General features: G+C 36.0%; 1 protein-coding gene across 1 annotated transcript in view; it reads right to left on the bottom strand.

The window, feature by feature from the left end:
* The window catches only part of gcl (germ cell-less), a 113,381-nt gene that overhangs the window by 52,147 nt on the left and 44,773 nt on the right, over nt 1–16,461 (bottom strand). The window contains exons 5-6 of the mRNA XM_067125240.1: nt 2,994–3,145; nt 2,273–2,368 (exon numbers count right to left, since the gene is read on the bottom strand). Coding sequence (XP_066981341.1) covers nt 2,273–2,368; nt 2,994–3,145 — 248 coding nt within the window. The remainder of the gene's footprint in view (nt 1–2,272; nt 2,369–2,993; nt 3,146–16,461) is intronic.

The following is a 16,461-nucleotide window of genomic DNA, read 5'->3' on the forward strand; positions in this document are numbered from 1 at the left end:
TTCTTTCTCCACCAAATGAGGATAAAGAGAAAAGCAACATTCCAAAATAGCCTTGTCCAGTCAAGTAATAAAAATATAAGGACTCCTCCCAAACTTTCTTACCAGCTGTGGAGTTGGGGCACCTGAAAGTCCTTAAGATGGCAAGAGAGGCAGCAGGTAGAGACTAAGTGAAAGCTCAGTCAAAAGACAAGACTTCCATAATTTAGGCAAGACTTGGACAAAGTCTCTGACTCTTTATTAGACCAAAGAACCAGGCTTTTCAAAGAAAATCTCTTTCAGGGAGGGGGGAGGAGGGACAATGACAAAGAAATCAGAATCATTGACCAAAGACAGTTTCAATTGGCTAAAGAATGTCATCCCAGAAATGGCTCTCATGACTTTAAAACCAGGAAGACGAGAGCTGGAGATAGCATCTAATTTGGAAACAAAATACAAGATATTTCATCAAAATGCACTCTAACTGAATGAAAAAGCATTAAGCTTCTTCAAAGACTTAATGGAACTGAAAAACTAGGAAGAAAACAGAGACCTAGTCTCTACAGAATTTCTTTCCTCCACCAAATGAGGATAAAGCAAAAAGCAACATTCTAGCAGCTGAAAGACCAAAGGAGAGACTCAGACTCTTCTTCCACCAGTCGGAGTAGCAACAGCAGCGGGATTATGCAACAAAATTCCAACTTGATAGGAGTTTGAGACTGCAAAAAGCAATCTGTCCATTTGAGGCAACACAAGTCACACAAAGCAAAGACAAGGTGCCAACAGGCTTCAAAAAAAATGGGACAAACAGGGAGGAGGTCTCGAAGATTGCACCTAACTCCACCACCTCATCCGAAAGCTATCTGGGAAGAAAGGGCGTTTGGCTTAAGAATGTTCATAGGCGACGGGGACTTTAAAAAGTAAGGCAGTAGCTAGAATAGTATCAAAATTTCAAAACAACAGTAGAATCTGTAACCATAAAAATGGGAAAAAAGACGAAAATTTGAAGAAGGAGGCTTTCCAATAACCGAGGAAACAGCATGTAAAGAACAAACAGGTGCATTTTGAGGAGGCAGAGGAACAGCAGAGAAAGAGTTAGAATGAGACATAGATGCAGACAATGTAGGTTCAACAATTAATTGGGTCAACATAACAGAGTTAGAACAACTTGCTACAGGATATTATCATTAATAACAATGTCTATACCTACATTCTTACATTCTTACTCTTATCAGTTCTAGCACTCATTACTAGCTACTGATGATGGCAAAGTCAAAATACAGTGAGAAGATTAACACTTACCAAAGCGATCTTTCGGCGAACACATTAAATGGGATTCAAACCATGAAAAAAAGAAGTAGGAGTCAGAGAGCACAGAAACCCATCTCCCTGAGAGACTGAACCAACAGGGGCAGTCCCCTGGCGGGAGACTGACACCTACTGGGAATGAGAAAAGACTGTTCTAGTTTCTCAATAAGCTTTTCCTGAACCAAAAAGGAGAGCACTTTAGGTTTCAGTCTAAAAAAGAATGAGCAAAATGATCCTGTTCAGATAGGGCCTCAAGGAAGAAATTTTCCTGGTTTGCTCAAATCTACAGATTTTCCCTGAACCTGATAAAGGGATTGGCTGAAGGTGGAGTATTAACAATCTTTGGTTTCGGTGCTGATAATAGATACATTATTAGGCACAGCAATAGACTGAATATGTCTAAGTACAGATGAAGGGCCAGAGTAAGGGAAGAAACAACTGTCAGGTTTCTTTTCCTGTATCTGGTACTTTTAAGTTTACAGTCCTTAGACCAATCCCTACATCTACAGACAGTCCCCGGTATCAGCTGGTACAAATAGTATGATGTTGTCTAACTCAAATTTTGGCATCCTGCTTACATGGTAATCATTCCTACATAACCTGATGTTATTTTCTTAGCTTCCGGTGAAAGACATCCTATGAAGATTGCAATTGCAGTACCATGATCAGGAGCCAATAGCCAAAAATCACAGAATACCAACAATTGACCTATACCCAATGGGGGCATGGAGAATTCTGAATACAGCTAAAACATTCGAACACACCTGGTGGAGAACAGGTGAACTAAACAGTCTTCTGGGTCAGCCAAGTGATTTTCTTCTTTTGAATGCCAACTCACCTATGGGCGCAGAGAATAAAGCTAACTTTAACATTAAGTAAGATTCATCCCAAATGATTATGTTTCTACCACATAAAGAGTTATCAGAATTTAGTTTCAGCAGCACTAAATAAATGGTGTACCACTTTGCATCTTTAATAAAAACCTCACCTGAGTAAGTAGATTGTGTAATAACCACTGTTTGCAAGCATTATCAACCTCCACTACTCCATATCTTCTTGCTGCTTCATGGTACTGTAGTACAGTCTGGAAATAAACCAATTATACATTAGAACAATTAGGAATTATACAACAGAATAAATTTCAGTATTCTTGTTAATGAACAATACCTCATTACAACAATGGTAAAAACAGAAACAACAATACAGTACAGTATAAGGATATCAACTATTGACTATTTCTCTTAATCAACATCAGTATCTTATCAAAATCAGAAAGGGTTGTGAAACCAATCTTTAATCATACTGGTTGTGAACCACAGCTATACATAAACAAGAGATGGATAAACACAAATAGAATACAGTATATTACTTTGCCATCATTTACAGAAATTAAAGATGGGATAAAAGGAATACTATCACATGAAGATTACTTATGATGATAAAATATGAAGCACATCAAAAATAGTTCTACAATTCTGGGAAGATCATCTACCTTGCAGAAAAACTAGTGGGATAAGCAGTAATTAGATGTAAAGTAGACTTGTCCCTTACAGTCAGTTCACCTTAACTTAGTATCTACAGGTGGTTGCCTATCAGTGCGGGTTGTTTATTTTCTTTGAGTGGTTTATTGTCTACCAGTACCTGATAGAGCATGTGAAAATATTATGTTGTCTTGATTATTTAAGTCCCTGAAAGATTCTGAATGGTACCTGTAAATTGATAGTTTCCATCATAATGCTGGTACATTGCTCAATAAGAGGATCCATCTGTAGAAGTAAGGCAGTGGCCAGCAACGGTATAACTTGGGCAGCTTCAACCACAATATCATCCTTGTAAAATTGGCCTAGTGCAAGTCGGAGGGCTGCAGAAATCATGAGTAACAGACATTAATGATCCCATTTACTTGGGTTTAAGCATTAGCTATAACTAAGGTAAAACCTAAATCAATACAGGTTTGTGAAAAATAACTAGATCTAAGAACACAAAACATTAAAAACACCACAGCAAAAAATCTGTTTTTCCTTTGAGGTAAACATGGAATTATCAACACTTACATTATTTACAATAATTTAAAAATATTATAGATACAAACTCTTGTTGTGAGTACTGCACTGCTGCTAAAACCCATAAATATGTAATTAGATAACAAGAGCAACAAACTGTCCTAATGGAAACTCTCATCTCATTCCTTATATGCCTTCATTCCTTGACCCTGGCTGACCACAGTTATGTAACAATTAAAAGGATATGAGGAAAGTAATAAATAAATATGAATCCTTAACAGTGCCTTTGGGAGTCATGCTTTCACACAAGAAAGTACAGTCAGCTATGCTAGGAATACTGACTAGAGATATGAATATTTCTACCATTCCAACCCACTTTGCCAGGAAAAAGTCCATCAAAAACTGTTTGATGATGGCTGACTTTGCCTGGATCACATGAATGAGCCGTAATGATAAAATGCTGTGGAACACTGCTATCAAGAGGGAGAAAGGAACAAAGGCTTAAGCCAGTAGGGTGTTTTATAAGTTAACTGCTAAGAAAAAAACTTCTGCAGTCACAAGGACAAGAACATGTGGCAGTGGGTCATCCTTGAACATCCCACCATGTAATGAGGGAAAAGTTTATCCATGAACCAAATGTCTCACCTAGGCTAGGCTCATGTTCTTTCTCTCCACTCATCTGATCATTCTAATGCAGGTATATCTCCAGAACTCCCACATCTGGCAGTTCAAAAAATGATTGTATACCGTTTTCTGACTTTCACTACAAGAACCTTCTAGGCTGGCAAAAAAATGAGTGAAAACCAGCAATAATTGGACTCTTTTTCTGTTGAGAAGTACCCAACTCTGTTTATGTCAATTTTGGATAGTTAATGTGTGTAACACAAGGGTTCTATTGTTGTAAGAACATAGCAAAACTACTTAAATAATAAATGGGTTTTGACGTAGGAAAAACCTATTTTTGGCAGTCACTGTTGAGTCCTCAAGGAGTTACCCTCCATGGTCTACCAGAGCTCCATGGGTGGCCACACTAATGTCAAAGAATTCTCTGATACCATAGCTGGTCTCGTAATTGGGTATTGTGTCATAATGATAAACACTGTAACACTTGATGGAGTATATAATGGACTCAAGATAAGGGGGCACTTTCCCAAATCTTTACAGCGAGGCTGTATATCCAGGTTCTTCCATCGTCAAAACATGCTTAGAAATGGAAGTGATTGATGCGCATGCGCAGTCTGCAGCAGTGTCAACAACAGACCCGAAGCGGAGACCAAGAAGTATTACTTTCTGTTGGTCAATGCAGGATGATCCCTTGCCCAAATCCTATGCCTTTTTGTCAGGGAAGTGGGAGGGTTTTGAGGACTCAACAGCGACTACCAAAAATAGGTTTTTCCTGTTTTTTGATAGCGTAGTTGCTTGTTTCGTCCTCAAGGAGTTTTACAAAGAAATTGACAGGTGATGTAAAAGGCTTAAACTCTTAATTTTTAATCCAAACACTCCAAAGGAAAAACACTTCTGGTCCAAGGTCAAGCCACAAATTTCCTTTATTCCAAATACTTTCAGGTCTTATGTTTTAGGATGACAGTGGCTTACCTAAGCATGCTGGATTTTGTTGCAATACTGTTGCCCTTCTCCCAGCTATAGTTAGCATACACACCGTCAATAAGACCCCTCGTTTTCTGCTGTAGCACCTAGGGGTTAGGACTAAGGATGCCACCTACTGATACACAATGTAGTCGAATTTGTTCGAGCTTGTGGCAATAATGTTTTTTAAAAATACTGCCTTTGATGACTACCCTGTACATTCAGAGACTTCTTTGAAAGAGATATTTCTGAAGAAGTACGTCTTTGGCGCACTTACTTTCCTAGTATAGTGTGACCTGGATTTGCCTTTTTTACAAAAGCCCTCGTAGGGAGAGTGGTTAGTTTGTGCTAGGGTGTAGGAGAATCGGACACTCTAGGATGTTTGCCATGACTTCCAAGTAATCCTTGAGTGCTGGAACTGGGCATAATGTCTTGTCTGCTAAATTGAGTTTTTTATCCAATACGAACCCGATTTCATTCTTAACCCATAAACGCCTACTGGACGTATCATTCGACTAAAATTATCTGTTGGACGACTAAAAAATTTCAAGGTCAACTTTGCCACAAATTTGAAGCATTCTAGTAATATTCAATCATTACCTTCATTTTGCAACAAATTGCAAGTCTCTAGCACAGGTTTTCGATTTATGGTGAATTTTTGAAAAAGAACAAGTAACTCGGCCGAAAATTTCAGAAATTCTTTCACATTTTGTCGTAAACGTTCTATATTAGCTGTTACATAAAGTTTTATATATGTTTTCATGTAAAATACAGCAAAATACAACCCATGGTTGTAGCTTTTATCAGTTTGGAAACATTTTCTATAAACCACGATAACTGCCAAAATTTCAACCTTTGGTCAACTTTAACTCGACCAAAATGGTGCACTAAAACTGTACATTCTAGTAATATTCAATCATTTACCTTCATTTTGCAACCAATTGGAAGTCCAGCACAATATTTCGATTTATGGTGAATTTTTACACACCGCCAATAATGTTTGCACCGTTTTATATTAGTCATTACATAAAGTTTTATTTATGGAAATGTGCATAATTTCTAGAATACAACAGAAAGTAACTCATGGTTGTAGCTTTTATCAGTTTTGAAATATTTTCATATAAATCACCAAAATTTCAACCTTGTCAACTTTAACTCGACGAAATGGTAAAAACGCAATTATAAGCTAAAACTCTTACATTCTAGTAATATTCAATCATGTACCTTCATTTTGCAACAAACTGGAAGTCTCTAGCACAATATTTCGATTTATGGTGAATTTCTGAAAAAAAAAAAACTTTTTCCTTACGTCTGCACGCGGTAACTCGGCCGAACATCTCAGAAATTCTTTCGTCATGTTGTCGTAATGTTTGCATCGTTTTACATTAGTCGTTACATAAACTTTTGTATATTAAAATGTGTGCAATTTCATGTAGAATACAACAGAAAATAGCTCGTGGTTGTAGCTTTTATCAGTTTTGAAATATTTTCACATAAATCACGATAACTGCTAAAATTTCAACCTTCGTCAACTTTAACTCGACCGTAAATGGTCAAAACGCAATTGTAAGCTAAAACCATTCTAGTAATATTCAATTGTTTACCTTCATTTTGCAATAAATTGGAAGTCTCTAGCACAATATTTCGATTTATGGTGAATTTTTGAAAAAACATTTTCCTTTCCTAGTATCGTGTAACCGAACATCTCAGAAAGGAGCCACGTTGTCGTAATATTTGCACCGTTTTATATTAGTCGTTACATAAAGTTTTATATATGAAAATGTGTGCATTTTCATGTACAATACAACAGAAAATAACTCATGGTTGTAGCTTTTATCAGTTTTGAAATATTTCCATATAAAGTGATAAATAGAAAAATTCTACTAGGTCAACTTTATCTCGACCGAAAGTGAAAACTTCAATTGTAAGCTAAAACACTTACAGTCTAGTAATATTCAATCAATTACCTTCATTTTTCAACAGACGGGAAGTCTCTAGCACAATATTTCCAGATTTATGGTGAATTTTTGAAAAAAACATTTTACGTCTGAGTTACTTAATTCATGCATCATTTTGTGATAATATTTTTCTGTGTTGCTTTGATCGTTTTACAATTTGTTATATACCAAAATCATCGCAATTTAGTGTACAATAAAAAGAAAAACAAAATAACCCATTAGCTTTAACCGTTTTGCTCACAGCGCGATTTGTATAAAATTATATATGAAAAATTTTTTTTGCGCTGTCATATATTTAAATATTTATATATGATAATGAAATTTTTTCATTTCTGATGGTTGCATACTAAACTTCAGGCAATGACAAAAAGGAGCCAAAAATGAACTCTTAATCTTAAAAACTAAGCGTGCTGTGATTTTTTGAAAAACTTTTTTCAGCTTCGGCGCTTAACTCACCGAACGCCACCGCATACGGGAGACGTTTTTGTAAATAGAGGCTCGGCGTTTAAGGGTTAAAGGATCCTCATTGTTGGCCAGGAATGATGGGCCAGGGGACAATAATAACTGATGGTCAGCTGTTTGTGTGGTGTATCATCCCCATCTAAGAGAGCCCAGTTCACTAATATGAGCTCCTGATACTAATGCAATCAAAAAGATCACGCTTTTGTAGCGAGTTGTAGTTGTATTGGGTCCTCTGAATTGAGGGGTTGATAGAAGTCTAAGCAGCTTTTCAGGGACCAAGTAATTGGAAGCCTTTTGGGAGATGGTCTTTGTAGCACGAAAGACCGCAGAAGGGAAGTGACACCTTCTAAACTAGTCAATCCCAAATCCATAAAGCAAGGGTTCTGTTAATGCTGCCTTGTATGCCATGACTGTTGTAACAGCAAGGTGTTTGTCTTCAAAAAGATATATAAGAAAATTTAAATGTGTTTCCGTAGAAATCTTAACTTGGCTCTCAGTATGGATATAATCTAACCATATCTTCCATATGGACTGGTATTGCCGGATAGATGATGTCCGTAATTTTTGCACTAGGTACCTAGCAATGTTGGGCAAGTAATTCTGAGTAATTTTCATGGTGGATAATATTTTAAAAATCCATACATGAAGGTCTCGGCTCAGAAAACAGGATGCGTAGACGACTTTCCCTCCTAATGTCTGGGAATGAACAGCGGGCGATAATGGAATTGACCTCTTCACCCGTTGTTGAAGTAATAAGAACCAATGGCTGTTTGGCCAATTTGAGGCTATTAAGTAAGCTGTTCCTTTGAAGGTTAGCAGCTTGCTCAAAACCTTCAAAATCTGGGACAAAGGAGGAAAAAGATATATTGTCCTCCATTTGTTCCAGTCTTGTAGGAAGGCATCTCTTGCTGTTGCTTGACTGTCCAAGCTCGTCTCCATTTGTTCCAGTCTTGTAGGAAGGCATCTCTTGCTGTTGCTTGATTGCCCAAGCTCAGAGACACATATACTGGGAGTTTGTGATTCTCGTATGTGGCAAACAGATCCACTTCCGGTTGTGGAAACATGTTGGCTATTGTCTGAAAAGAGTGGTTGTCCAACATCCACTCTGTTGAGGCTGTTGTTTTCCTTGGTAGAGAGTCTGCTATTACGCTGAGAGACCCTGTGAGGTGAATTGCAGACAAGTACCACTTCCTTGCTTGCGCCATCCAAAGGATGCCTAGCATTATCATATTGAGAGGAGGTGAACGTGATCCCGACCTCTTGATGCAGGACACTGCAATCATGTTGTCTAGGACCAACAAAATGTGTCTCTCTTCTGAGGTTTGAGTTTTTTGAGTCAAAAAGACAGCCATCAGCTCCAGAAAATTAATATAACTCCTCAGAGTAGCTGACCACCTCCCTGCCACCTGACAATCTTCCCAGTGTCCTGCCAACCTGTCAACGAGGCATCTGTGGGTATTGTCATGTACAGGCCAAGGATTCAGGGTGACCTGTTTCACCAGAGATTCCTTCAGGCCAAAATATCTCCCCAACTTTTTGAATCTTTTGATGAGGTTGGTCTCGCATCTTTTTTCTTGCATGTGACAGCCAAAATTTGTTCACACTTTTAGTTGCAACCTGAGTATTGGATCTATTACTGATGTGAACTGCAAGAGGCCCGACATATGTTCTAGTTGCTGTCTGGAAATTCTGGGCTGTGCAAGGAACCTTTTGAGGACTTGCCTTATTCTGTTTTAAGTATGATGGGGAAAGACAACAGGCCGTGAAAAGTATCCCATCACAGTCCCAGCCACTGAAAGCATCTGCTGGTGTGAGGCAGGATTTTTTCCAGTTTATTTATTATAAAACCTTTTGAACAGTCTGGTGACCACTGCTTTTAGGTTTTCTCAAGCATTCTTTTCTTGTGGGCCCCCAGATCAACCAGTCGTCTAGGCAGGCTATTAGTTGTATTCCCTCATTTGAGTTCTCGAACAACTACAGTTGCTAATTTTGTAAAAAATTCTAAGGGCAATGTTTGGCTCAAACGGCATGACTTTGAACCTGTAAATATCTTTTCCTATCTGGAACCTTAGGATGGGGAGGAAGGGAATGGCAATATGGATGTGCCAGTATGCATCTGTTAGATCTACAGAAACTGTCCAAGTTCTTTTCGGAATGGCTGAACGTACTTGGACAGCGGTAGCTATCCAAAACTTTTGGCAAACAATGTGCTTGTTTAAAGTTGATTGGTTGACGACGATCACTCTTCGTTTGGAGGAATCCTTTTTGGGAACACTGAAGAGACGTGTTTGGAGGTGAATATACTCATGTTTCTCTATGGTTCCCATTATGGGCCTTTCTGCACGTAATCTTCCAGGAAGGGGTCTGGTTGTTGGAAGAACCCCTTTAAAGGAGAGGGAGTGATGAGACCGTTTCCACCCTGACATTCTTGTTGTTGTCCCTTTGTAGAGTGTCTCCTTTCTGACCACCTACCTGTCTTTAAGGTAAAAATTTTTCAGGTGACTGAAGGCTTATAGGATTTTTTATCATAGTGAGCCTTTTTGGGTTGGGTAAAGGGAAGTTTTGGGTTTTTTGTTTCCTGAATTTCCTTTTTTCCAGAAGACTGTACTCTGTACATTTCTGTTGGCAGGCTTCCTCCTTAAGCTTACCCACAACAGACTCCTCAAACAGGTCCTTACAGAAGGGGTTAGAATGTAATAATGAAATTACATTGGGAAGTGACTTGTTGAAGCCCTCCAATGTTTTCATTCGTGCTTTTATTCGCCACTCTAGAAAGTCATAGAGTGCTTCCCAAAGGGTTCTCATAAAACTTTTGGCCACAACAGCAAAATTGTTCTGGAATCTTCTGAAGCCTTTTGGTGGCAACTTCCAGCAAGGTGGTAGAGGTTATAATAACAAGGAGGTGGATCCTAGCATGAAATTCTGCCAAGGCTGTCCCCTCTGATTCTTTTCATAGGGGTCCCAAACTGCTGCATAGTTATATCTAAAGGGAGCTTTTTCCTTTTCGAAAGAGAGTTGTAGCATTGCCCATTCCTTGGTTGAATTTCCCAAAACTGGGATGAACGTGGCAAATGGTTTAAATTCTGCCATTGTCTCTCGTTTTTTAGTCACTACAAAATTCTGAAAATCTGCCTTCACATGATTAATAATTTTGAAAGTGAAAGGACAGAAGGCTGGGGCTACTTGGTGAGCAACTTGGGTCTTATTCAAAATGGAAGTAGAGATCGATTTTTCGTGGACCTGGTAAAGGGTGTCTTCTATTGCTTTTAATGCTATGGGCACAGGTAAGAGAACCATTTCTGTCAGTGGTTTCTTCAGGTCTGGTGAATGCTGCCCTGTCTAAATTCTACATGTACAACTTCGATCATAGTTTTCCTCTCATTAACCCTTTAATGATTATTTACAAAAAAATGCACATGCGCGGCATCGTGAGTTAGGATTGATAGCGGAAAAAGTTTTTTCAAAAATCACAGCACGTTAGTTTTTAAGATTAGGGGGTTCATTTTTGGCTCATTTTTTGTCATTACTCAGTTTAGTATGCAACCATCAGAAATGAAAAAAATATCATTATCATATATAAATATTGAATATATGACAAAAAAAAAAAAAACTACATATAACTGTATACAAATCGTCTGTACAGCAATTTGGGTTAAAGCTAATGAGTTAATTTTTTTAGTTGTATTATACACTAAATTGCGATGGTTTTGTGTATATAACAAATTTTAAAACGATCAAAGCAACACAGAGAAAAAATATTATCACAAAATGATGCATGAATGTACTTGATAAAAATATTTTTTCAAAAATTCACCATAAATCGAAATATTGTGCTAGAGACTTCCGTTTGTTGAAAAATGAAGCTAATTGATTGAATATTACTAGACTGTAAGTGTTTTAAGTCTTAATTGAATTTTCGACCATTTCGGTTGAGTTAAAGATGAAAGTAGAATTTTTCTATTTATTGTTATTTATAGGAAATATTTCAAAACTGATAAAAGCTACAACCATGAGTTATTTTCTGTTGTACATCATGAAATTGCACATTATTTTATTATAAAACTTTTATTAACGACTAATATAAAGATGCAAATTTACGACGAGATGAAAGAATTTTTGAGATGGGCAGAGTTACCACAGGCCCGTAAGGAAAGTGTTTTTTAAAAATTCACCATAAATCGAAATATTTGCTAGAGACTTCCAATTTATTGCAAAAAGTTAAACGATTGAATATTACTAGAATGTAAGAGTTTTTTTGTTTTTTTGACCATTTTTTATATTCTCAACTGACCATTTTGAAATTTTGGCAGTTATCGTGATTTATGTGAAAATATTTCAAAACTGATAAAATCTACAACCATGAGCTATTTTCTGTTGTATTCTATGAAATTGCACACATTTTCATATATAAAAGTTTATGTAACGACTAATGTAAAACGATGCAAACATTACGACAACATGACGAAAGAATTTCTGAGATGTTCGCCGAAGTTTTACGAGACGTAAGGAAAAAATTTTTTTCAGAAATTCACCATAAATCGAAATATTGTGCTAGAGACTTCTTTTTGTTGCAAAATGAAGGTACATGATTGAATATTACTAGAATGTAAGAGTTTTAGCTTATAATTGCGTTTTTTACCATTTTGGTCGAGTTAAAATTGACTGAGCTTGAAATTTTGGCAGTTATCGTGATTTATATGAAAATATTTCAAAACTGATAAAAGCTACAACCATGAGTTATTTTCTGTTGTATTTACATGAAATTAGCACATTTCCATATATAAAAAAAGATCCTCGACAGCATTTAAAGAATTTCTGCAGACGGAAGGAAAAATTTTTTCTGGAAAAATTCACCATAAATCGAAATATTGTAGAGACTTCCAATTTGTTGCAAAATGAAGGTAAATGATTGAATATTACTAGATCATACGAGTTTTAGCTTAAAATTGGATTTTTTTACCATTTCAGTCGAGTCAAAGTTGACCAAAGGTTGAAATTTTGGCAGTTATCGTGGTTTATATGAAAATATTTCCAAACTGATAAAAGCTACAACCATGGGTTGTAGTTTGCTGTATTGAATGAAATTTACATTTTCATATATAAAACTTTATGTAAAGTTAATATAGAACAGTGCAAAAATTACGACAAAATGACGAAAGAATTTATGAAATTTTCAGCTGAGTTACAGTGTGTAAAAAAAAGTTTCATTTTTAAAAATTCACCATAAATCGAAATAGCTAGAGACTTCCAATTTGTTGCAAAATGAAGGTACATGATTGAATATTACTAGAATGTAATAAGAGTTTTCTACAATTGCGTTTTTCGATCATTTCGGTCGAGTCAAAGTTGACCAAGGTTGAAATTTTTTGTAGTCGACGCATACGCCCACTCGCACCCAACAGACAATTTTAGTCGACGACGGTACGTCCACTCGGCACCCAACAGACAATTTTAGAGGGTCCTGATAATGCCCAATAGGCGTTTAAGGGGTTAATTAGATGATTATTCGGGAAAGAAAATGCACATTAAGGCATGCAGGATTGATAGTATCATCAGGTATGAACATTGGAGCCCCTATTAAGTTTTGATTTGAAGTTTTATATTCTCAACTGACCATTTTGTTGTTTCCAGTCGGAATTCTAACATTACACCTTGTTTGGGCAGCATTTATATCTGCTCTCACTTTTCAGTTACAGGATGCAGTACTTTTAAAATTTGGGGCATACGACTGACTTAACCCTTTAACGGTTAAGCCCTATTTACAAAAACGTCTACCGTATGTATATGGTGAGTTACACCAAAGCGGAAAAAAAGTTTTTTCAAAAATCACAGCACGCTTAGTTTTTAAGATTAAGAGTTCATTTTGGCTCATTTTTTTGTTATTGCCTGAAGTTTAGTATGCAGCCATCAGAAATGAAAAAATATCATTATCATATATAAATATTGAAATATATGACAGCAAAAAAAAAAAACTCGTATATAATTGTATACAAATGGCGCTGTAAACAAAACGGTTAAAGCTAATGACTTAATTTTTTTAGTTGTATTGTACACTAAATTACGATGATTTTGGTATATAACAAATTTTAAAACGATCAAAGCAACACAGAGAAAATATTATAACAAAATGATGCATGGGTTCTAACGCACGGACGTAAAATTTTTTTTTTTCAAAAATTCACCATAAATCGAAATATTGTGCTAGAGACTTCCCGTTTGTTGGAAAATGAAGCTAATTGATTGAATATTACTAGACTGTAAGTGTTTTATAATTGCAGTTTTCGACCATTTATGTTAAGTTAAAGTTGACCAAAACTAATTTTTTATTTATCGTGATTTATATGAAAATATTTCAAAACTGATAAAAGCTACAACCATGAGTTATTTTTCGTTGTAAAATGGGGTTCGCACATTTTCATATATAAAACTTTATGTAAAGACTAATATAAAACGGTGCAAATATTACAACAACGAGACGAAAGAATTTCTGAGATGTTTGGTGAGTTACGTCGAGACGAAGGAAAATGTTTTTTTTTAAATTCACATAAATCGAAATATTTTAAGATTAGAGATTTTTTCCAATTTTTTGCAAAATGAAGGTAAACTATTGAATATTACTAGAATGTAAAAGTTTTAGCTCACAATTGCGTTTTTTTACCATTTATGTCGAGTTAAAGTTAACTGAAGGTTGAAATTTTGGCAGTTATCGTGATTTATGTGAAAATATTTCAAAACTGATAAAAGCTACAACCATGAGCTTTTTTCTGTTGTATTCTACATGAAATTGCACACATTTTCATATATAAAAGTTTTAACGACTAATGTAAAATGATGCAAACATTAAAACAACATGACAAAAGAATTTCTGAGATGTTCGCCGAGTTACCGTGCAGACGTAAGGAAAAAAATTTTTTCAGAAATTCACCATAAATCGAAATATTGTGCTAGAGACTTCCAGTTTGTTGAAAAATGAAGGTACATGATTGAATATTACTAGAATGTAAGAGTTTTAGCTTATAATTGCGTTTTTACCATTTCGGTCGAGTTAAAGTTGACCAAAGGTTGAAATTTTTTCTATTTATCGTGATTTATATGAAAATATTTCAAAACTGATAAAAGCTACAACCATGAGTTACTTTTTGTTGTATTCTACATGAAATTATGCACATTTCCATAAATAAAACTTTATGTAATGACTAATATAAACGGTGCAAACATTACGACAACGTGAAGAAAGAATTTCTGGCACGGACGATGGGAAAAAAGTTTTTTAAAAATTCACCATAAATCGAAATATTGTGCTAGAGACTTCCAATTGGTTGCAAAATGAAGGTAAATGATTGAATATTACTAGAATGTAAGAGTTTTAGCTTACAATTGCATTTTTACCATTTCGGTCGAGTTAAAGTTAACTGAAGGTTGAAATTTTGGCAGTTATCGTGGATTTATATGAAAATGTTTCAAAACTGATAAAGCTACAACCATGGGTTGTATTTTTGTTGTATTTTACATGAAATTGCGCACATTTTCATATATAAAACTTTATGTAGCAGACTAATACAGAAAACGATGCAAAAATGACGACAAAATGACGAAAGAATTTCTGAAATTTTCGGCGAGAGTTACTGCAGGGCGTAAGAAAAATTTTTTTTTTTTAAAAATTCACCATAAATCGAAATATTGTGCTAGAGACTTCCAATTTGTTGCAAAATGAAGGTACATGATTGAATATTACTAGAATGTAAGCGTTTTAGCTTACAATTGCGTTTTTTTACCATTTTGGTCGAGTTAAAGTTGACCGAAGGTTGAAATTTTTGTAGTCGACGTTATCGCCCACTGCATTCAACAGAAAATTTTTCAAAACTGATAAAAGCTACAACAGGCGTTTGGGTTATTTTCTTTTGGAATCATGCATCAAGTCGATTATATATTGCCGTTCTTTGGCAAGGACATCTTTTAATGTTAAAAAATTTTTACGTAATTGATCAAATTATAACTATTTATCCCTTTTTGCAAACATTCAGCGACAATCTGACTGAGCTTCAACAACTGAACTGTAACTGCCTGTTAACCAAGGGGCAGAAGTCTTTTTACTATACCCCTCCGGAAATGTAGTCATTTCAGATGGCGTTAGGTGGATCCTAAACAGTATCCCTTTTGGGGAGAGAAAAAGATCCTCTTCAGCATCAATTGCATTGCAGAATTCCTTCTGGAAGGTTTCTGATTGAGCTGAATTCTGTGTCCCTGATCCTTAAGAGTTTTAGGGCCAAAAGTGGCAATGTCCCCTTTATTCCATTAGTAAGAATGTCACCCTCATGTAAAGATTTGTTTACGAAGGTCATGGGTTAACCTGGGAGGTACTGGGGACTGATGTTACTGGGTTTTGGCCCAAACATAGATCTTGTTCTGAGAAAGGGTTAAATATCTGCTGTCGAGTTCTGCCGAAAGACATAATCTCCCCCTTCCTAACCCCTACTTAACTCTAGGACCAACGAGACAGCTTAAAACAAGCTTGTTTCATCTTTAAAACTTCCTGCCAGGAGCATACTACAAATTTTGAACATATCTGGTAACCAAGAAAATTTTTCTTCTTTTTCAAAAGGACTACACTCATGGCAGGTGGCATGGGCCATACCCACTGCCAAAAAGCGAAGCAAGCAATTTGCTACGGAACACTTGAGCTGAGGGTCCTGCATAATGGCGGCCCTGTACTGATATAAAACAAGTTGTTATTAGATGCAAGTTAGTATTAACTGTTTTTAATGAGGGACCTTCTGTAGTTCCTCGCACAGTTTCCATATTACAGGTTAACTTGATTACAAGTGTGTAGTTGTAATACATTTAATAAAATATCTATGTTAACTTAAACCCTCTAAGGTTAAGGTTAGTTTTCATACCTGTATATGGCTGTATTACCTACACACTGTTAGTCCTCTTGCAATAGCTATGTCAAATTTTAATTCTAATTGTCATGCCATTCACACTAACTGGTATAAACTAATTTGTTTAACTAACCCAAGCTACTGTTTTATAAGGCTTAGGTTAATGCTTCTAGTATAATCTATGTTAAGCTAAGAATAGATAATTTCTTATATAATCTATGTTAAACTAAGAATAGACAATTTCTTAGAGGGTTCTCGCTTAACCTATTCTAGGCCACTGCCTAA

The sequence above is a fragment of the Macrobrachium rosenbergii genome, chromosome 23 (genome assembly GCF_040412425.1).
Source record: "Macrobrachium rosenbergii isolate ZJJX-2024 chromosome 23, ASM4041242v1, whole genome shotgun sequence".
NCBI lineage: Eukaryota > Metazoa > Arthropoda > Malacostraca > Decapoda > Palaemonidae > Macrobrachium > Macrobrachium rosenbergii.